This window comes from Anomaloglossus baeobatrachus, chromosome 1 (assembly GCF_048569485.1).
Source record: "Anomaloglossus baeobatrachus isolate aAnoBae1 chromosome 1, aAnoBae1.hap1, whole genome shotgun sequence".
NCBI lineage: Eukaryota > Metazoa > Chordata > Amphibia > Anura > Aromobatidae > Anomaloglossus > Anomaloglossus baeobatrachus.
Genome location: NC_134353.1, coordinates 786,734,210 through 786,758,578, shown reverse-complemented (window position 1 = coordinate 786,758,578; position 24,369 = coordinate 786,734,210). Strand labels below are relative to the sequence as shown.

Genomic DNA, 24,369 nt, shown 5'->3' with positions numbered 1-24,369 from the left:
TAAACAAGCCTCTCTATTTGCTTTATTGTTGGTCCTCAGACAGTGTCTGCCCCTGGAAAAGACCGCTTCTGGCTCCATACAATCACTACAGAGGCCGCCGTCCTTTGAATAATAGTAAACCTGTATTTACACTAAATGCATCGGCTTTAATGTATATAATTAGATAATGAACGGTCAATGTTATTGGTCTCAATCTGAATTTTTATTTTCCCTGTGTGACCAACTGGACCCAGAAGAAATGTTATGTGCAGAATAAGGGTGTCTGCTTTGTTTAATTGCATGGCCTCTGCCATATTGCTGTGCAGGAGGAAAGCTGCAGCAGAGATCAATATCACTGCTGCTATATTTATACAGTATCCATTGTAAAAAAAACAAAAAAAAAATAAAACGAATAAATTAATAGGCAAAATAATAAGTTTAATCTCTTTATATCTGTCTTGGATACAGAAGTAATAAGCTATATTACATTGACTGTGACCGTAAGTGACTAAGTATCGTCTATAATGACTACAGGTAAATGGCCACTAAGATACATTTATTGCATGAAAAGGTGTTTATATTGAATCTTTATAACCTGATTTTAACAATAGGTAATTTTTTTTTTTATTAAAGATTCCCTTTAACCACTTAACGACCTATGATGTACCTTTTCATCAATAAGCAGTGCATGACAGCGGCTCAGGGGCTGAGCATGGCTGATGCCGGTGTGTTACATTTCCTGCACCTCCCTGTAACAGCAGCAGCTGGAACCTGCTCAAATCACCAAACTTTAACCATTTAAATGTCATTGTCAATCTCTGACTGCAGCATTCAAATTACATCTTTGCCGGTGCATGGCCCTTGTTATCATGGCAGCCCCGGGACCTGCTGAAGACCCCCATACCTGCCATCTTGGCCCTCCTGGTAAACTCTGCCACAGGCTAAGCTCCATAAGAGAGCAGCAATTTCTCTATATACTGAAATACTGTGATATTGCCGTATATACAGCGGAAACCAGAAGTTTACATACACTCTATCTCACTATCCGACATGAAATCAGAATAAACCTTTCCCGTTTTAGGTCAGTCAGGAACCAAAATTATTTATATTTGCCAAATGCCAGAATAATGAGAGAGAGGGTGTTTTCTGGCATTTTTATTATTTTCTGCAAAGTTAAAAGTTTACATACATTTCATTAGTATTTGGTAGCATAGCCCTTAGGCTGTATGACTTGGGTGAGAGGTTTTGGATCTCCTTCCACAAGCTTGTCACCATAGTTGGTAGGAATTTGGGCCCATTCCTCTTGACAGAACTGGCATAACTGATCCATATTTGTAGGTCGCCTTGCTCGCACCTGCCTTTTTAACTTTGCCCATAAATTTTCAATATCCTTGAGATCAGGGATTTGTGATGGCCACTCACAAAACATTCTTGGTTATTTTTAAGCCACTTTGTCACCAGTTTGGCAGTATGCTTTGAGTCATTCTCCATTTGGAAGACCTATTTCCGTCCAAGCTTTAAGTTCCTGGCTGATGTCTTGAGATGTTGCTTCAGTATTGCCACATAATCTTCTTTCCTCATGATGTCATCTATTTTGTGAAGTGCACCAGTCCCTCCTGCAGCAAAACAACCCCACAACATGATGCTGCCACCTCCGTGTTTCACAGTTGGGATCGTGTTCTTAGGTTTCAAAGCTTCTCCCCTTTTCCTCCGAATGTAACTTAATGTAAAGCATTTTGGCCAAACAGTTCAATTTTAGTTTTGTCAGACCACAGGACATGTCTCCAAAAGGTCTGTGTTCCTGTGTGCATTTGCAAACATTAATCTGGCTTTTTTATGTTTCTTTTGGAGTAATGGCTTCTTCCTAATAGAGTGTCCCTTCAGCCCATGTTGATACAGTACTCATTTCACTGTGAATAATGACACAATCTTGCCAGCTTCGCCTGCATCTTCACAAGGTCTTCTGTTGTTTGGTTGATATGCACATGTCTGACCAAAGCACATTCATCTCTAGTACACAGAAGCAGTCTCCTTTCTGAACGGTATGAGGGCTGGCCATTCCCATCTTGTTTGTACTTGTGTATAATTGTTCATACAGATGAATGAGGCACCTTCAGGTATCTGGAAATTGCACCCAAGAATGAACCAGACTTGTGCAAGTCCACAATTCTCTTCCTAAGATCTTGGCTGATTTCTTTTGACTTTCCCATGAAAGAAGTACCATATTTTTCGCTTTATAAGATGCACCGGATTATAAGACGCACCCGAAATTTAGACCTAAAAAAAGAAAAATGGGGTCCGTCTTATACTCCAGTGTTCTCTTACCGGAGGGAGGCAGCAGTGGTGGTGAAGCGGGGTCACAGGAGGCAGAGGTTGTGCTGCCAGTCGCGGCGGGTCAGTGGCAGCGGGGTCCGTGGTGGCAGGTGCGGTGGCGTCCGTGGTGGCAGGTGCGGTGACGTCCATGGTGGCAGGAGCTGCGGGGTCCGTGGTGGCAGCAGCGGCGGGTGAGTCGTGTAGCAGGCCGATGCAGTGAGTGTCTCAGTGCCTGCGGTCCCGGTTCAAATGTTGGCACCTGGAGAGGCGTGTGCGCAGATGTAGCTCTCATCCAAGACCTCCATCTGCGCACGCGCCCGCTCCCGGCGCCATCATTTGAAACTGGGACCGCGGACAAACTGGGTAACCTGTTGCACAGCCACCCGCCCCGCACGCACAGAGTGGCAGCCAGCAGGCTGCCCGCCCACCCTGCGTGCAAGCGGCCGGGTACCTGTGCTTGCGTGGGTGCGGGTGGCAGCCGGGTACCTGTGGCAGCCGGGTGCCTGTGCCTGTGTGCGGGTGGCAGCCGGGTGCTGGCTGCCCCCCGCCCCCCGCATACAGGCACCCGGCTCCCGTGCACAGGCACCCGACTGCTGCCTGCACGCAGCCACAGGTACCTGGCTGCCACCCGCACGCAAGCACAGCTACCCGGCCGCTTGCACGCAGCCACAGGCACCCGGCCGCCCGATCGCCGCACAGACAGGACCCCTAGGTAAAGCTATATTCGGATTTTAAGACGCACCCCCCATTTTCCTCCTAAAGTTTTGGGAGGAAAAGTGCGTCTTATAATCCAAAAAATACGGTATTTTGTTTCAGGTGTGCATTAAAATACATCCACAGATGTGCCGCTAATTAACTGAGATGTTACCAATAAACCTATCTGAAGCTTCCAAAGATATGACATCATCATATGGGCTGTCCCATATTGGTTAAAGGCATAGTACTCTTTTGACTTTTTGTAGATAATAAAAATAACTTAAAACATTGCCTCTCTCTCATTATTCTGGCATTTGGCAAATATAAATAATTTTAGTTTCTAATTGACCAAAAACAGGAAAGGTTTATTCCGATTTCATGTTAGTGCGGAAAAACATGCAGATGTGTCCTTTTAGATAGTGTATGTAAACTACTGTTTTCGACTGTAGTATAAGCAATTAAACAATCACAGGTTCGAGTTTTGAACAGAAACAAAAAAACAAAGTAAAAAAAAACTAAAATAAATAAAAAAAAAATTATATATATATATATATATAATATATGCATATGTATATATATGCATATGTATATACGTGTGTGTGTGTGTGTGTGTGTGTGTGTGTGTGTGTGTGTGTGTGTGTGTGTATATATATTATATTATATTATATTATATTAGTGTGTGTGGGGAAAAAAAAAAATTTAATTACCCATCCCCTTTTCTCCTACTACTAATAATAATAAAAAAGATATTTGGTATTGTTGTGTCCAGTATATCAAATTTGTTTTTTGCTCCTGCACACCTCAGTTCTGAGATAAATTTTTGCCAAACCTCTTTCCTGTATGTAAATTAGGTATTTTTAGCTAAGCGGGCTTTGGTCTTGAACAGAAAAAGGACTGATGACTAGAGCTGAGCGAACCTGAGGTTTGGTGTATGTACCAAAGACAGACTTTACACAAAAAATGTAGTTTGAGTTTGGGTGCTTTTCTTATGCAAACCACTTGAGCGAGCATCGCTGTGCTTGGGTACACTCAGTATTCAGCCCACTGTGAGCTGCTTTCAGTGCTTTGATTGGCTCACACTGGGGGTAACAACAGCATGATCAGATGCAGTGTGCACACCTTGCCCACCCACCCCCATGAGTGATCTGTTTGTGGCTGTCTACATGTAGGAAGAGACCAGAACTGCCCAATTAGAGATTTCTATTGGGGTTTGGGTCCCAAACGAATCTTAATTTAAAGTTCGGCTGAACTAGCCTAACCGAACATTCAAGGGTCCACTCATCTCTACTGTTGCCCATTCCCACTTGGCGAAAAAGACTTGATGTAAATAAAGGGAAGAAGGGGTCTGTATCTTGGTTGTGGGTCAAAGAGAGTGCATCAAAAACCGCACCGTGTGCACATAGCCTACACTGCACCAAATCTGCTTAATAAAAGGCACAAGGCCTTAGAGTTTGCACATTCACTTACAATATATTGCATAACATCCCCTCTTGCTTATCTCTTAATAACTTTGGCAGATTTACTATTCAGGAATGGGGAAACTTAATTATAAAGTTTTCGTCTCTGTTCTCTAATTCTCAACAGTAAAACCAAGTAAAACTTTTGATGACTCCTTGGATCTTTTTAATACCCGCTACCAAAGAAAATGCAGAGCGAGCAACTTATTTAAATCTGATGCGTTCACACTTTTTATTTTTTTAATAAAGGATTGACTGTTCCCCTGGATTCATTTTGAAACTGATACAAAATAATCTTGAGGGAGCGAGAGAACTTAAAATTAACTTGTCAGGTTTCCATTTTTGTATCTAAATTCCAAAAGAAAATATGGTTATTTTGCCCATAGAAAGAAAAAACCAAAGAAAGAAAATACTCCTAAAAACAATATTTATTATAGAAACATGTTAAAAATGCTCGAAAAATACAGAGCATAATAACTCTTATATATGAAGAAGGTCCTTAATTAGTCACGTGAGGTGCGTGGGAGGACAAGGGGTGTTCAAACCAGCTAGTGAGGGAAGGGGCTATCGTAATATCAGAGTTAGTAAGTAGGCCCTAGGTAGCATGGCTCCAGAATTGTCTGAAGGTAAATTGATAGCCTATTAACCTAAGGGATATGTCCTGGATTGGTCTTTCCCTCCCTTTTCGCTACCTACCAGCGGAGGTGCACCTTAAGGTATTGCGTACCCCCCGCTCCTCGTCGGCTTTCCCTAAGCTGTCCCTTTGACCCGCAAGTCGCATGAAACCCACCACCAAGAATAAAGGTGCACAGTAGTCAAAAGGTCATTGTACAAAATTGGTCACCAAAAGGTTGGTAACCATAATACCACTTATCCTTAAATAAGGAAAAGAAAGGCAATACGCACTAGTCAGTAGTATGTTATTGCCTCAAAAAATGGGAATACATATAAGATTTTAACCAATGCTCTTAAATGCTATAATAGCCAATTGTCACTGTGCATATGTGTATTTTATATCAAGCACAGTAAAACTAGATGAAGTTTGAGATACCAACATACCAGTGATATAAAAAGATAGAAACATGTAAGCCCAGCAGGAAATTAATCCGCTAGGGTAGCTAGTGGTAATGAAACAGTCCCAATAGGATGATATTAGGGTACTAGTATCCCAGTGATGTAGAGAAATACAATATATAATCCCAGCAGGGAACTTATCTGCTGAGGTCACTGATGATTATCCATTATCCCGATGCGTTTCCCCCCTAAAAATCTTATCCTAGGGGTTCATCAGGGGAAGAAGAATAAAGTATTTCATGATCCATCAGTTTTTAGTATCTTAGTAAGTATGGCTTTCGTGGTGTAATCAGGCCGACATCAATGGCCAAAGGTAAAAAGCAAGTCGTCTGGAATATTCCCAGTTGCTCCTCCAGGTAGCAATGACCCAGGAGTACTGAGACATTAGGCCTAATGTCTCAGTACTCCTGGGTCATTGCTACCTAATATCATCCTATTGGGACTGTTTCATTACCACTAGCTACCCTAGCGGATTAATTTCCTGCTGGGCTTACATGTTTCTATCTTTTTATATCACTGGTATGTTGGTATCTCAAACTTCATCTAGTTTTACTGTGCTTGATATAAAATACACATATGCACAGTGATAATTGGCTATTATAGCATTTAAGAGCATTGGTTAAAATCTTATATGTATTCCCATTTTTTGAGGCAATAACATACTACTGACTAGTGCGTATTGCCTTTCTTTTCCTTATTTAAGGATAAGTGGTATTATGGTTACCAACCTTTTGGTGACCAATTTTGTACAATGACCTTTTGACTACTGTGCACCTTTATTCTTGGTGGTGGGTTTCATGCGACTTGCGGGTCAAAGGGACAGCTTAGGGAAAGCTGACGAGGAGCGGGGGGTACCCAATACCTTAAGGTGCACCTCCGCTGGTAGGTAGCGAAAAGGGAGGGAAAGACCAATCCAGGACATATCCCTTAGGTTAATAGGCTATCAATTTACCTTCAGACAATTCTGGAGCCATGCTACCTAGGGCCTACTTACTAACTCTGATATTACGATAGCCCCTTCCCTCACTAGCTGGTTTGAACACCCCTTGTCCTCCCACGCACCTCACGTGACTAATTAAGGACCTTCTTCATATATAAGAGTTATTATGCTCTGTATTTTTCGAGCATTTTTAACATGTTTCTATAATAAATATTGTTTTTAGGAGTATTTTCTTTCTTTTGGTTTTTTCTTTATACGTATATTCCTGGTACATATTATTTTGGTTTGGTTATTTTGCCCATAGCAGCTTATTGTCTTGGAAACGTTGGTGCCGTACAGAAGTGCCATTTCCTATTTTTCATCTTAGCCTGACATATACCTGTATGAGTGGTGCAAATTATATTTGGATAAGAATAATAATAAAAAAAAAAAATTTTTGCGACACTTTGTCAGAACTGGTTTATGCTAAAGGTGTCTGTAATGAGCACCCAGTGATTTGTGGATTGCATTACCTTGTTCCGTCTTTGTAGGTAACTTAAAGACCATTTTGAAACCCAATTCCTGGCAACATTTTCCAGGTAAAAGGAATGAAGAACAAACGACTCCATCGTCCAGGACCCAGAGTACAATGAAGGGATGCTTAGATGACCATTTTAACATTCTACCTCAACAAAAATTGAATTAAGTAATAACGAGAACGCCAGGGGACAATGGCTCCTCTACTTAGTGTTACAGTAGTATGTGATCGTGTGAAATAGAGGCCATATGTTTGTTTTGGCTCACAGAATCCGGTAATTGTTCTATTTTCCATGGGCTCTTGGGAAAATTAATTTCGCTGCGCTCAGATCACACTCTTTACATAGCAGGGCTCACTGAGCACCTCATTGTTCTAATAGGATCATCCTCAGCCGCCGCCGTCCGCTCTGTAGAAATGTATAGGAATTATGTAATGATCTGCTCCAGGGGAAGACGGCCCTGGCTGTAGAGCAGAACATGAGTGTTATCGATGCATTGGCATGAAGTTGGGGAAATCTCATTATAAAGTAATGCTAGAGGTCCAGTGAGCTTGTAGGGATTTATGAAAGTGAATATTATACTAAAATTGATGTATCTGTGAGCCTATGACTACTTTACATCCAATACACATGCTCAACTTTTTGATTAAAAAGGTGACAGTGTCCATTTGTCTTTGTATTTTATTTCCAGTATTTTTTTTATATAATATTTGATGAGTTGTCTTTTTTTTTTTTTTGGGTGATCAGGTAACTAAAGACTGATGTCCGTAGACTCTAAAATAGCTGATATGTCTTGGAAAGTCCCGTCCCTGTAAGGCTGGATTTACATTGCATTTGGTCTTGCATCTGAACATTATCATCCATGTACGCCTCTTTGTGGGGGGAATTGAGACTTAGGGTGCCTTCACACTTTAGCGATGCAGCAGCGATCCGACCAGCGATCTGACCTGGTCAGGATCGCTGCTGCATCGCTACATGGTCGCTGGTGAGCTGTCAAACAGGCAGATCTCACCAGCGACCAGTGACCAGCCCCCAGCCAGCAGCGACGTGCAAGCGACGCTGCGCTTGCACGGAGCCGGCGTCTGGAAGCTGCAGACTCTGGTAACTAAGGTAAACATCGGGTATGGTTACCCGATGTTTACATTAGTTACCAGCGCACACCGCTTAGCTTTGCTCTCCTAGCTACAGTACACATCGGGTTAATTAACCCGATGTGTAATGCAGCTACATGTGCAGAGAGCCGGAGCCGGCAGCACAGGCAGCGTGAGAGCTGCGGAGGCTGGTAACTAAGGTAAATATCGGGTAACCACCTTGGTTACCCGATGTTTATCTTGGATATAGCTTACCTCAGCTGTCAGATGCCGGCTCCTGCTCCCTGCTCGCTTCATTTGTCGCTCTCTCGCTGTCACACACAGCGATCTGTGTGTCACAGTGGGAGAGCGCCTTTAAAGAAAACGAACCGGGGCTGTGTGTAACGAGCAGCGATCTCGCAGCAGGGGCCAGATCGCTGCTCATTGTCACACACAGCGAGATCGCTAATGAGGTCACTGCTGCGTCACAAAAAGCGTGACTCAGCAGCGATCTCGGCAGCGAGCTCGCTGTGTGTGAAGCACCCCTTAATCAACTGTTTTGCTGTCCACCTCAAATTGGCTGCCTCCCCTATTGTTGATATTCAGCAAAGGTAAAGCAGACCGCTGAGAGCTGATATAATCAGGTTGGAAAGGTCAGTGGTTAAATGGTTATTGTGCCCCTTCCAGCCTAAAAATAGCCCGCAGCCGCCCCAGAATTGGTGCATCACATTAATTCCTCCAATTCTGGTGCTTCGCCTTGTCTCTTACTGATTTGCTCTGGCGTGTTGGCAGTCAAGGTAATGGTTTATAGGGTTGATGTCATCTGTGTAATGTCAGCCTGCATCAAGCCCAGGTGTTAGTAATGGAGAGGTGTGTCTCAGACACTGACATTACTACTAACCCCAGTAATTTTTAAAAAAATAAAAGAAAAAAATCACACAAGATTTATGGAATTAAACACTCCACGAAACTTTCACTCATTTTGATGACATCAGAATGCGGTCCCATTTTTTTCAAGGACCCATAGACTTGTATTTCTGAATTTGATCAAAATCAGACATGTCTTTGTGATTTTCTGGTGACCACTTGATCCGCTAAACGGCTACAGATCATGGAGATGTGAATGGTTCCATAGACTGTTACAGGTACGAGTGCTATCCTTGAAAATCACAGATGGCACTCTTATGTTAAAAATGGATGTCTGAATGAGCCCCAACAGTAACCGTTTTTAAGGCCTCAAATCTAGACGCATAAGACACAATGTATCCCAGCCTCAATGACTATAACTTATACATTTAACTTAACTATTAATCATATATTCAAGTTTATGAGAATATGCCCTCCTGATATGACGTGTAATTCTAAGTAACCTGTATAACCTTTTTATTCTTTGTCAGCTTCATTTGATGGGTTGGAAATGTAAATCTGCATAATTCCATGTATATATTTTTTTACATGTGCCAATAGGTCTTCAAGGTACAAAACCACAGTCTGTAATTTCAAAATGTAGCTTTGATTCAGGAGAAACTAATAGATAACACTGGCGAAGTGACAACAAGTTTGAATTACTTGTGAAGATTGCGGGGCAGAAAATGTTCCTTAAGAACTGTCTTCCAGTTATTGATTTTCGCCTAGTGCTGTCAATCATTTAAATGAGCTTGGAGGTAAAGAGGTTATTCTTATTTCCCTGTCTCGGTGATGCTGTGAAAAATGTATTTCCCGTATTTTAGGTACAATTGAATTTATAGCCTATTCTAAAATGTGTGCTTTTCACATGATTGATAGGAAAAATGCGCAAGAATTGTGTTTTTTGTCTGTGTCCAAATTGTGTATGAAAAATTAGTTGTCAACAGCAATGTTTTAGGCAAACGCCTGTTGTGTATGTCATATTCTGTAATACTTTACAAAGCAATACTGTAATCGTAGGAACAAAAATGTAACAGAAAACAATAGTCAAAGTAGTGTGAGCAGAGCCCTAAAGAAGTCTGTCAGCAGGTTTTTGCTGTATAATTTGAGGACTGCATGCTGCAGGGGTTAAAAAACAATAATCCGTTATGCCTCTCTGGCTGTCTGTGTGCTGTTATTTACTTAAACTAAAGGCTTTATCATCTAGTGATTATCATTGCTAGGACTTCAATGTCATGCACAAGGCAGTCCAGCACACCCCCTCCTCTGATTGACCCCTCACTGTCCATGTACAATCTTTCTATTGAGAGCCTGGTGTGGGTAGCTTTCCCAGCTATGCTGAATGCTATGTCTAAAAGCTCTGATTGTGTCAGAACGGCTGCTCCCAGTAATCTAAGTGATACACCCTTGGATTCAGAGTCTCTTTGCCTAAATCATGCTGCTCTCAGATGAGGTTGCAAAAAACGTGCTGACTGATTCCCTTTAAAGAGAGCATTTCAATGGGTCAAGCATGTTAAATTGGCCACATCATGTAACAGTGGCTGCAGAGCTGAATAAAACCTAGTTTTTATTTTTTTTTTTCCATTTCTTATCTCCTTTTGCAGAGATATTAGCTTGTAACCTTTAGGTACAGGGAACCTGTCACCAGATTTGGTGACTATAAGCTGCGGTCTCAACCAGTGGGCTCTTATATACAACATTCTAACATACTGTATATAAGAGCCCAGGCCGCTGTGTAGAGCATAAAAATGACTTTATAATACTCACCTAAACGGTCGGTGCAGTGCAGATGGGTCAGATGGGTGTCTCCATTCTACAGGTGTGGCGCCTCCTCTTTCGGCCGTCTTTGTCCTCCTTCTTCTGAAGCATGGGTGCAGGACGCGTCCTACGTCATGCACACTCGCCGGCATTGAGGTCCCACTCATGCGTAATACAATACTTTGATCTACCCTGCTCAGGGCAGATCAAAGTGTGCCTGTGCAGGACCTCCATGGCGGCGAGTGTGCATGATGTAGGACGCGTCCTGCACCCAGGCTTCAGAAGAAGGAGGACAAAGACGGCCGAAAGAGGAGGTGCCGCACCTGTAGAATGGAGACACCCATCTGCACCGCACCGACCGTTTAGGTGAGTATTATAAAGTCATTTTTACGCTCTTCACAGCAGCCTGGACTCTTTGATATACAGCATTCTAACTTGCTGTATATAAGAGCCCACTGGTGGTGGCCGCAGAGAATAGTCACCAAATATGGTGACAGGTTCTCTTTAAGTCCAAATGGCCATTACCAGAGATTTGTCTGTGGGGGTTGTGTACTTTTTCCCCTGGATGGTGATGACCAATTATAAGTACACTCAACATACAAGGATGGAGAAAAGAACACGCCCCCACAATAGCTTCGAGTAGGTTTCTTAAATCTGTCATGACCGGCTGCTCTCACTGCAGAACTGTGTGATTACAGGCTAAGTGCCTGCAGTAGCGCAGAGATGAGCGTTATTATAAACACCAGCAGTCAGTGTGGGAGGATAGATCAGAGCCAACAGTGCTGTGAAAGAAGAGCTGCAAAGGTGTTTGCAAGTAGACAAAGCTCAGCTATGCTGCCCCTCACCCCACGCTCTGTGTGAGATGAAATCTGAAAGATGCCGTATTTGCGATCACACTCCTCTCCGGCACTTTGTAATCGCTCACATCTCTGCAGTGAGAGTAGTTGTGTGTCACTACGTCTCACAGCAGAGCCTGATCTAACCTATAGTGGGGATGGGGAGGTGCCTCAAAATACTCTTCACCTATCTGATAATAACATGAAAGCTAAATTCACAATTGCAATTTTTATTCACATCCCCTTTTTTCCTAGCGCTGCGTAAAAAGTCAAGTTTGCAATTCAGGACCCCTCAGTCACTTGGTTGATGAGGTGGCTTGGCGGCCATGTTGATTGCAGCATTCATAAATCTTTTAGCATAATCTTAATTATACACAACCTCATTAGGCGATTTCATCTGTTCGTTCAGATGTGCAGGGAAAAGACGCTCTGTGATAACCTCCTTTATCTCCTATGTATTCCTATTGTAATGCCTTTTTTCCCTATAGTGTTTATTTCTGAATATCGGGATGAGTAGTGCTGGATTCTTTTTCAGAACAGATTTTAAATTGTATTAATTTATTATTATTTTTATAACCAATTATATTGAATTTTTTGGCAGCAGATTGTGAAATAATCTCTGTGCTTGTAATCTGCAGATAAAATTAAAAACATTTGTACATAATAAAATAAAAATTTATGGGACAGATGAGCGAACTGGTTCGTCTTTTTTATATAGCACAGTTTGTTTGGTGTACAGGTTGGGGCTAGAGCTGGTGATATCATGTAAAGATTCTGTATGGTATTTACCGTCTGAGAGCTTTTTAAGACCCATCTCGAGCAGCCAACACTTTATACTTCCCAAGAACATATGATGACCCATAATTTCATCTGGTGGGCATTTTATTTTGAAACTCCTTTTTGTTCCACTACCTGAGAGCAGCATGATATAGGGACAGATACCTTGATTCCAGCAATGTATCTTTAACTGGACTTTTTGCTTTAATTTTGAGAAAATCCCAGTTTTCTCTGCTGCAGATGTACCAGTCCTCTGAATGCTGAGCTCTGTATAACCCCGCCCACACCACTGATTGACATCTTTCTGTATACACTTTGCATAAGCAGAAAGCTGCCAATCAGTGGTGGGTGTGGGGTTATACAGAGCTGATAAATATGGAGGACTACAGGGCAGGAGGTTTATTAGTAGGGATGATCGAATACTTTGATTATCCGGCTTCGCAAATTTTTTCCGAATACCTCGTCGTTATTCGACTATTCGATGCGCAATATAAGTCTATGGGAAGCCCGAATAGTTCCGAATAGTTGTTATTCGGGTTTCCCATAGACTTACATTGCGCATCGAATATTCGCGAATAGAGGCGAGGTATTCTGAAGTTATTCGCGAAGCCGGATAATCAAAGTATTCGATCATCCCTATTTATTAGTCTTTTAGTGATGATCTCCTGCCGATAAAAACTTATCAAAACTGAAGCAAGCAGCCCACTAAGTGACACATCACTGGAATCCGGATCTCTGCCATTACATTATGCTGCTCTCCAATGAGGTGACAAAAAAACTGCTGACAGATTCCCTTTAAAACTCATATTGATTTGTGTAATAATGCAGAATGACTGAGAATCTGACAAAATATGGCGCTGTAATATTAATGTTTATAACTGTAAAGTAATGCACCTACACCATAATAATAGTATTGCTGTGTATACCTTAAAGAGTATAATATTACCCCTTTTATAAATCAGTTGTGAGTCTATGGTACCAGTTTTGGGCTCCATGTTCTGTTCCACCATGATGGAAAGCTAAAAGGGGTGAAGATGGGTAACTAGATCATCACGTTTCTTTAGAAGGGAGCAAGCAACGTTTTTTCTTCACGCTCATCATAAAGAGTCTTCCCTCCTCCCCACGGTGATCTTATATACATGTGATGTGTATATGTGTGTGTGGTCCATATCAAGGACTTGTAGCTCATGAGTTATCCTTACAAAGGACCAGAGGACATGATTAGCAAAGGAAGGCAGTATAGACCTCTACTGTATGTAGAAAAGGAGCCTTATTGTGCTCCCTTCTTTACTGGCCAGAACAGTGAGCTGCTCTATAGTGGCTCCAGCATTGCGATTCCTCTTCCCAGTGTGTAGTGAGTGGCTTCATATATCTGACATATGCTTTTGGAAGAGACGACCATTTCATTACCTGCTGTTGGGGTCCTTGTTCATTTCATAAGAGGATGAATATGGAGCGAATGGTAGTTAGGCTGCTTTCACACATCCGGTTTTTGCTGAGCGGCACAATACGGCCCTTTGCAGAAAAAATGCAACTGTTTTGTTTTGCCGCCAGTTGCCTTTTTTTCTGCATAGACTTGCATTAGCGCCATATTGTGCCGCATGGCCTTGCGTTGCATCCGGCATATTTAGCCCATGCGGCGGCCTGATGGAACGTTGCCTGGCACGTTTTTTGGTGCGGCGAAAAAAAACGCATCGCGCCGGATCCGGCGTGATTTACAATGCAAGCCTGTGGACACAGGACGCGGCGTCCTGCGGCAAAAACCGCATCCGGCGGCCGGATGCGTTTTTTGCACTGCGCATGCTCAGTATCAAGTCGCATCTGTGAAAAAATGGACTGGCTGCATGGAAAAACTTATGCAACGGATCCGTTTTTTTCGCCGCATCTGTTGCATAGGTTTTTGAGCCGGATTGTGCCGCTCAGCAAAAACCGGATGTGTGAAAGCAGCCTAAAGGGGGCTTTACACGCTACGACATCGCTAATGCGAACTCATTGGGGTCACGGAATTGGTGACGCACATTCGGCCGCATTAGCGATGCCGTTGCGTGTGACACCGATGATCGATTTTGCATCATTGCAAAAACATGCAAAATCGCTCATTGGTGACATGGGGGTCCAGTCTCAAAAATCGTTACTGCAGCAGTAACGAGGTTGTTCCTCGTTCCTGCGGCAGCACACATCGCTCCGTGTGACACCGCAGGAACGAGGAAGCTCTCCTTACCTGCCTCCTGGTCGCTATGCGGAAGGACGGAGGTGGGCGGGATGTTACGTCCTGCTCAGCTCCGCCCCTCCGCTGCTATTGGGCGGCCGCTCAGTGACGTCGCTGTGACGCCGCACGGACCGCCCCCTTAGGAAGGAGGCGGTTCGCCGGTCACAGCGACGTCACCGGGCAGGTAAGTATGTGTGACGGGTCTGGGCGATGTTGTGCGGCACGGGCAGCGATTTGCCCGTGTCGCACAACAGATGGGGGCGGGTACCCACGATGGCGATATCTGGACCGAAATTGCAGTGTGTAAAGACCGCTTAAGTCGACCAATTTATTAGCTGTATTCTCTTCAGTACAAAACCTGACCAAACAACACCTTATATAAAAAATATCTTTATTAAGAATATACAAATCTAAAAATACACAAATCTAAGGTTCATATAAGCTCAATACATAGTGCAAAGTGCTAATTTACATATATTCCAACAAGTGGAGTGCTAAGGACATAGATTAATTATATAGCTATTCGACATATAACGACAGTGGGAAGGGGGACAATTACAAAATGATACCTAATTCTCCACCCTTGCTGTCCCTTCCTGACAACGGAGGAATCGGGATTTAATGGATATCCTCCATTCAGCGATGGCTATTCCTATTTATCCCTGGGTTCCACTAGTGGGGACCATCACCACACGTACTCCCAGTGCTTGAGGTAGACAGACAACACATAAAGACAATGGACAAGTGCAGAACTGTTAACTGGTAAATATTTCAGGTCTCTGCAGGAAAATTACCTCCTGCCCCTGCATTAGTTTTGAGAAGGGCAAGGATCAGCAACAGTCATCCTGCTAATACTAAACATATATCCTATCACAGAAGGGAGGCACTCTTCAGGAGATACTTTAAACAAAGTTTATTTTCAAAAGAATTTTGTTGTGAACATGTGACGTTTCGGCCACGTAGTGGCCTTCATCAAACAACTCACAAAATTGTACATACTGGAACAAATATATGCAGCAATGTATATTAGCATAGTATAGAGCAGCGTCTTATGCAAAAAGACCAAGGTCAGTAAGAAAATGGTAATACAGTGGAACCTCGCTTAACGAGTAACCCACTTAACGAGAATTTCGCTTAACAAGCAAAACTTTCTGTAAATTTGTAACTCGCTTTACGAGAGAGTGAAATCCTCACCGCACACACTTCCGGTTCCGTACATCCACCGTGCTCTAACCCGTACTTGCAGTCCACACAAACACACACATCTACGCACAAACACACACATACACGCACGCACACACATTCAGTATTATGCTCACCTTACCTCCGTTCCACCGCCGGCCTCATGGTTCTTGTAGTTCCCGGGTATATCGCGACATCCTCGCGGCGAACTACAAGACCCAGGAGGCCCGTGATGGAACAGAAGGTAAGGTGAGCATGTAATATAATCTAATATAATGTACCTTCCGTTTCATCGCCGGTCTCCTGGGTCCTGTAGTTTGCTACCCCACTCCACTCCACTCCAGGCTGTGCATTGGCATCCATAGCGACGAAGCAGGAACTTCCTGTCAGACGCTACTCAAAGGCAGCGCGCTGGCCAATCAGAGGCAAGCAGCTCTGCCTTTGACATCAGCGCTCTGGCCGCGGAAGTTCCTCCCTCGTCGTTATGATAACCCGATGCCCGGCCCCGTACCAGAGAACCTCAAATCCTAGGAGACTGGCGATGGAACGGAAGGTAAGGTGAGCATATAATATGCGCGTGTGCGTGCTTGTGTGTTTGTGTGAGTTTGTACGTGTTTGTGCATGTTTGTGTGTGTTTGTGCATGTGTGGAATGACAGAATAGGGGACCAGGATGGGACATTTAACACGTGGAACAAATTGTCTGCATTGCAATGATTTCCTATGGGAAATCTTGCTTTGCTGAACGAGTAACTTGGTTAACAAGCACACTCCCAGAATGGATTGTTCTCGTTAAGCAAGGTTCCACTGTATAAACAATTTTAAGATTGTGTCAAAACCAGAGATGCACCCAGTAACAGGAGCCAGCGACAGCATGGAGCAGCAGTGTCAAGCAGCGGTATCCACCGCTATGCAGTGTTTAAGGCGCTTGCACTTTACATACCCTACATGTGGAGTCTGTATGGTTCCAGATGTACAGTCTTCATTGGGCTCTGAGTTAACTGGAATCTGTCACCAGGTTTTTGGTTCCTTATCTGAGAGCAGCATAATGTAGGAAATGTAACCCTAAATCCAAGGATACATCACTTTGTTTACTGGGAGCAGTAGCTGTGACATAATCAAAGTTCTTAGCTGTAGGATGAAGCAGAGCTCAGAAAACAAACCCCGCCCACACCAGGATCTCTATGTACTTAGTCTATTGACAGTGAGCTGTTTATCTCAGGTGACAGCTGGCCACAGCAGTGATAATGAACTAGTGATAAAACCTTCATTATAAGTAAACAAAAGCACACAGTATGATAAGAGACACATTTCCGAATTCTATGTTTTAACCCCTACCTCATGCTGTTCTTAGATTACACAGCAGAAACCTGGGGACAGATTTCCTTTAATACATCCATACTGAATCCAATTGACTGTGGAACAGTTATTTTCTAGTTATACTAACACAGAATCTGTCAGAAGAAGCCTGAATGCCGCAGTGTCCTGCTGTCACGACACTCCTACCAATCCTACCTTTTTGACCTTTTTCAGGGGGTCTCACATGGATGTATCGCCCGTCTCTTGTTTTGGTCCATTTTACAGTTTTTTTTCCAGTTGTACTAACACAGGATCTGTCGGAAGAAGCCTGCGTGAATGCCGCAGTGTCCTGCTGTCACTACACTCCTACCAATCCTACCTTTTTGACCTTTTTCAGGGGTCTCACATGGATGTATCACCCGTTTCTTCTTTTGGTTCATTTTACAGTTCTTTTCCTATTGTCGTTTATTTGACTACAACTTGTACATTTTCAAGCTTCTGTTCTGTATCTAGACACTTGAGATAGTTCTCTATTATTGCATGGATTTTGTTTCTACGGTGTTTTTGTGTATGATGAAATAACGCTGACTTTTGTAATGATTCTGCAGTTAATGATCTGGGAGGCGACATTAAAGGCGATGGGAAAAGTTCATCAGCTGCCGACAAGGTTGTAGAAGAAATCAGAGCGAAGGGCGGGAAAGCGGTGGCCAATTACGGTAAGGAGGTTTCTGCTCTGTCGTGTGATCACGTCTATGGGTAGAGTCGCTGTAGCACTTACCAATTATATTGTATTGTTATAAGTCTTATTAGCAACTGAGTATGAACAGTCCGTGCCTGATAATTCGCCAGATCTGTTTACACAGAATAATGCAGGCATTTACAGGCCCAGTGTCGTTTATCTTCCCCTAAGAATAAAATATTACTTTTTGTTCATCGAGTTGATGCAAACACGTTCACGGATATAAGAAATAATCCAGGCTATTGCACAAGGTGACAAGGTAAATCACCCATTGCCCAAAAAAGTTTCACAATTACCTTAATTATTGTAAAAGTGAAAGGGTGAATGGCAGTGCTGCTAATAGAGGATGCCACAGGACTAACATGGGAGGAGGAATTTATTGGCACTATGCATTTATGAGCACGTGAGGAAGGTCCCGGATCATCTCCGAAACGCATAGTGCCAATAAATTCCTTATCACATATTAATCCTCTGGCTTCCTCTATCAGCCGTCTCCGTCCATGCTCCCTTTTTTCACTTTTACAGTTGTTCTGGTAAGTCCCATGGAATATGTGTAGTGGGCCGTCTGTACAGTCTGTACAGCAGCTGATTGGAGTTTATCGGTGGTCTAACCCTCCGAGCTGATCATCCCCGGACACGGAAAAGAGCTTGTGGTGAAGGCGGCAGCACGGGAACCACACATCTGACTTTCACCCTCTGCGGAATTCAAACTGTTGCAGAAAGGGTTAATGCTACGCTGCCGTGAATGAGAGGAAAACTGCAGGAGTGATTAGATGGTGATTTTATCAACGCGTTTTGGAGATATTTATTTCCTTCATCAGGTCAAAATCACAATGTGATCACAATGTGATTGACCTGACGATGGAGATAAATTTCTCTGAAATGTGGTGTTAATAAAATCACCATCTAATCTGTCTTCCTCTCATTCACGGCAGCGTGGCATTAACCCTTTCTGCACCAGTTTGATTTAATCTTCCACATGGGGCTGCAGCAGCTCTGTTTTACGCTATTATAGGGGTTGTCATTGTCACAACCCCTCAAGGTGTGACTCTTTCAGTTTCTTACCCTAAAGGTACTGTCACACATAACGAGATCGCTAACGAGATCGCTGCTGAGTCACGGTTTCTGTGACGCAGTAGCGATCCCGTTAGCGATCTCGTTATGTGTGACACTTCCTAGCGATCAGGCCCCTGCTGTGAGATCTCTAGTCGTTGCCAAATGGTCCAGGCCATTTTCTTCAAAGGCGATGTCCTTCTGGGCAGGACACATCACTGTGTTTGACACTGTGTGACAGGGTCACAGTGACTGCTGAGATCGTTATAGAGGTCGCTACTGCAACCTGCATTCTTCCTGCATCGCTGCTAAGATCTGACTGTGTGACATCTCACCGGCGACCTCCCAGCGACTTACCTGCGATCCCTATCAGGTCGCATCGTTTTCGGGATCGCTGGTAAGTCGTTGTGTGTGACTGGGCCATTATCCTCTCACCTGAATAAGACCCTATTTGCGCTCCTTTGTCTTCCTGCCTTTTTAGATTGTTTCACCCTCTGGTATCAGTAAGTGTTGTGCTTGTTCAGGTGACACCTCCAGTGGATCCTGGCACGATAGCGATTCACACAGGAGTGCTCCTATATCTTGCTTTTCGTTTACAATTACAGTGGAACCTCGCTTAACGAGTAACCCAGTTAGCGAGTATTTCGCCTAACAAGCAAAGCTTTCTGTAAATCTGTAACTTGGTTTACGAGAAAGCCTTGCTGTACGACCAAAATACTCACCGCACACACTTCCGGTTCTGTACATCCACCGTGCTCTAACCCACTCTTGCAGTCCACACAAACACACACAAGCACGCACAAACACACACACAAACAAACACGCACACTTATTATGCTCACCTTACCTTCCGTTCCCTCGCCGGCTTCCTGGAACATGCATGTATCTGGTAACCAAGGCGACCGATGCCGGACCTTCAGCTCCCAGCGCGCTGACGTCAAAGGCAGGAGCCGCTTGCCTCTGATTGGCCAGCACGCTGCCTTTGAATAGTGGCTGGCAGAGGAAGGTCCTCCCTCCACAGGATGTGTATCCGGTAACCATCGCGACGAGGGAGGAACTTCCTCTGTCAGGCGCTACTCAAAGGCAGCCCACTGGCCAATCAGAGGCAAGAGGCTCCTGCCTTTGACGTCAGCGCGCTGAGTGCGTAAGGTCCGGCATCAGTCGCCTTGGTTATCCGATCACGTCTTGTATGGGTGAACTGCAAGTTCCAGGAGACCGGCGAGGGAACGGAAGGTAAGATGAGCATAAGCTGTGTTTGTGTGTGTTTGTACGTGTGTGGAATGGCACAATAGGGGACCAGGATGGGACATTTAACAAGTTGTGGAACGAATTGTCTGCATTACAATGATTTTCTATGGGAAATCTTGCTTTGCTGAAAGAGTAACTTGGTTAACAAGCACACTCCCAGAACGGATTATTCTCGTTAACCAAGGTTCCACTGTACCTTAATAGGTGTTGAAGTACTACAACCAGACCTGGCAGTCCAGACTTTAGATGTCCATAGAAGAAAGTCTGCATTCAAAACGTCCATTCCCACTGGGCTTTCCACTGGACCTAGCGGACCTTTCTAGCGAATTGAGATGACGTCGCCATTTGCATCCGGAGTTTCTTGTGTGTATCATGGACATTGGGACAGTAGCTGCCCGTCGGGACACTATCGCAGATGCTCGGGTGGAGTTAAACCTACAAAGACAAAGCCCAGTGGAAAAGGACGTTTTGAATGTGGACTTTTTACTCTCTTTTATGGACATCTAAAGTCTGGACTGCCAGATCTGGGTTTACTACTTCAACCCCCATTAAGGTGATTATGAATCTTTTTTTTTTTTTGGCAACTGCCTGCTGGGTTATTATATCTTGTCACCTTGCACAACAGCCCGGACATATTAGCCCTGGGGTGGACAGGGACGCCTATTTGCGGCTGGGAACCTGTAAGGTATTTTCAATTAGCACCAATGATATTAGTTTCTTGCATGTTAAGGGATATTTCAGCTTTATAATGGGAAAACTAGATTGTGGTGTATTCATGTTTGGCTTTGAGTTAAAGGAACCGAACAATAGAGTCTTGCTGAGCAAACCACGAGCTGCATAAATCACACTGACTGTTATTACGGCCGTGTCTATAGGCCCCATACATATGGCGATGAGATGACCATCAAACTATGAATAACCGTGTACACTACACCAACATACATATAGCGAGGAGATGACCATCAAACTATAATACTAAGTTACATGACCGCACCATACACATGTCCAAAGATCCTGAAGATGAAGCCATATATTTTCAATGTATAGCGAAGGAAAACGGTCCAGAATCTTAAGTTGGTACACCCACCAGATTGTTCGTTTTCCAAAGCATCAGTACATTCACATTATACAAGGGATGATAGAGGTAGGAAATTAACAGACAAGCCCGATTAACGTTTGGGCAAGAAACGTTCACAGTCGTCCGAAAGTTCAATTGTTCACCATCTAAAGAACCAAAAACCAAACAATTGATTTGATAAAATCGTTTATTTGGTACAACTTTGGTCTAACTAAGGTGTATGGGGGTTTTATCGTGATACATATAAAGGAAGAGACCGGTTAATCTAGAAGAACAGCGTGAGAGGAGCTGCTGGGGAATTTTTTCTTTCATTTTTCCTTTAAATCACTATAAATATAAAGGTGACAGGGAACGATTGTATTTAGCCACGCAAATTGAATAAGTCTCCACCAGAAAGCTTGGGCACATGCTGAAGATCACTGTAAGCCAAGAAATTAGTGTCATTTCAACAGGCAAGTTCCAAAAAGTCAGATTTCGTTGTATTATTCACACTTTGTTGCCTCAGTCTATGCTTTATTCTGATTTATTACTATTATTCCATTGCTGTAGACTGAAATTATATGGAGGATTTTTTTTTAATTTTTTTTAATCTTTGGGTAAAATTATCTTTGACTAGGCTTTCATGATTATTTTTGGATAATTTGGATTACAACTGAGTCACCAGTCATATACCCATCAGACTATTACAATAGGTTTTTTTTAAAAAAAAACCAAAAACCCAAAACCAAACAACCTGTAGTGAAAACCTCAAGGACTACAATTCTTTTGATCTCCCTGTAGTATTTTTATTGTATTATTGATTTTCTACCACCATTACCTTCAAGTGGCGTGTATGTATTGTATGAAGTACATGACGAAGAAATGAAGAACAAGAAGAATAATGAGTGCGCCTTCTGAATGACGTAGGAGAGTGGCCCCTGCCCGTCAGAGTCTACAGACCATGATGGCAGAGGAGGGTGAGGGTAGGTAAAGATTAGAGGCGGATCATAGAGTATTGTAATGGCAACAAGGTTCAGACACTGGCTCTGTTATTGCAGTCCAGAATGTTTAACCCTTCATGACAGTCAATTTCCGTTTTTTTGCTTTATTTTTTCTTCCACTTCTTCCCGATCACTAACAGGTGTGCCGATAGGTGCATAAAATTACACGCCCCCATGCCGGCGTGCTGTTAATGTCACTTCGCACCATTAGTTTTAGTTACAGGAAAGTCCCGGCTCTAACACACAACCGTTAATGGGCCAATTCGTACGGTGGTTGTCAGAAAAAGGTCAAATCACGACTCAACTTTTTTTTAAGCACCACAGTGAACATAAGGCCCCTGCACTTAGTGTTACACTCACCACCCGCCGTTTCGGTGCCGCTCCAGTTCCACGTCGCCAACAACCGCAACTTCTGATGGACTTTAAGTCGGAGGTAACGGTTACAAGTTTTCAATGCAAATCTGTGAAAGCATTGTTTTAGCTCTCATAGACTTACATTGAGTTGTGACTTCAGGATTGCCCACCAAACACTGGAGCAGCTGGCAAGTCACAAACTGTTGGAGACCAACTAGAGTGCCACCGACAAAAGATGAAGACAGCGACTAGTAAGTATGAGATTAGGCGCAAAGATCTTACATTAGTGGTACCACTACAGTGCTACAAAGGTGCTTTAAAGGGCTTGTCCACTACTCTGACAACCCATACTCATTCCCCTTGTTTGCCTCCGTAAAAATTAAATAAGCCTATACTTCCCTCTAGTGCGGGCATGATTCCAGCGATGTCTGAAGTCGTGCTCCCGATGCCCACATGACATTCTTATGACAAGCGACCCCTGTGTCCAATCAGCGCTGGCTTCCTTCACCTCACCTTGGGACATTTGAGCAGGAAGTTAGTACAGCGCTCACATCCTGCTCAAATAGCCAAAGGCGGGGAGACAGACGCCAGTTGCTAATTGGTCCCAGAGCTCACGTCATAACAACGTCACATGGGCCCCTGGAACCCAACTTCATAAATCGCTGGAACTGCGGCCGCACCTGAGGTGAGTATAGGTTTATTTATTTTTACGGGGGTGAACAAAGGGAATGAGTAGGGGGTGTCCTAGTAGTGGGCAACCTCATTGACTCTGAAATGCTATGGTTGTTCAGAGCATGCCCACATTGAAAAACCACTTGAGGATTGTGCATTTTGGAACAGTAGAAAGAGGCTGGTTCATTGACTACTCCCTCCCCACTCCCCTATACTGACACATACATTGAGAGACATGTCAGCCACGGTGACCTACCTCACATTATTCATCCTTTTGGGAATTTGAAAGCCTGCTGGGGACTATGTAAGCTTGTGTTCTCTGAAACTTTGCAGCTGTAACAATGCAACCAGTGGCTGATTCATGCTGCCCGCGGTTCATACAGCATGAAGCCAATGACAAGTTCCTGTTACAGAGGCGGGTTTGTCGATTTTAAGGTTTATTTTAATGGTTTTGTAAGTGCGGTGGGCAGTTAAAGGAGTTGTCCGACATTAGCTTAACAAAAATTTTTGAGTTTATCTGTGCTGTATTGTCATATAAATCACACCTACATTGTTATTTTCTGTTTTCTAACTTTTGTTCCTCTTGAATTATACCTTTATTCTCTGCAGCTTCTTGTTTACATTCAGATCCAGCAAACATGACCACTTCCTGTGCAAAACCTCAGTCAGAGCTGTCACCGCCCAGCCTCAGTGTCCAGCCCCTCCCCAGTGTCCAGCCTCGCCCCCTGCCCGCCCCCTGCACACACAGTCCCTGTCAGTATATTCTTCCCCAGCACCTGACCTGGTATCACTACAGCATTGCAAATAACAGCCTCACATCGGGGTCTGCACCGCACACATATGTCTCTGCACCGTACACATGGCTCTGCACACGCATGGCTCTGCACCGTACACATGGCTCTGCACCGTACACATGGCTCTGCACACGCATGGCTCTGCACCGTACACATGGCTCTGCACCGTACACATGGCTCTGCACCGTACACATGGCTCTGCACCGTACACACATGGCTCTGCACCGTACACATGGCTCTGCACACGCATGGCTCTGCACCGTACACATGGCTCTGCACCGTACACATGGCTCTGCACCGTACACATGGCTCTGCACCGTACACATGGCTCTGCACATGCATGGCTCTGCACCGTACACATGGCTCTGCACCGTACACATGGCTCTGCACCGTACACACATGGCTCTGCACCGTACACACATGGCTCTGCACCGTACACACA

The 24,369-nt window shown here is 43.8% G+C and overlaps 1 protein-coding gene across 2 annotated transcripts in view; it reads left to right on the top strand.

Annotated features, from left to right (window-relative positions):
* The window catches only part of HSD17B4 (hydroxysteroid 17-beta dehydrogenase 4), a 509,464-nt gene that overhangs the window by 95,081 nt on the left and 390,014 nt on the right, over positions 1-24,369 (top strand). For both annotated transcript variants that reach the window (XM_075324972.1, XM_075324979.1), the window contains exon 3: positions 17,618-17,725. In XM_075324972.1, the coding sequence (XP_075181087.1) occupies positions 17,618-17,725 (108 nt within the window). The remainder of the gene's footprint in view (positions 1-17,617; positions 17,726-24,369) is intronic.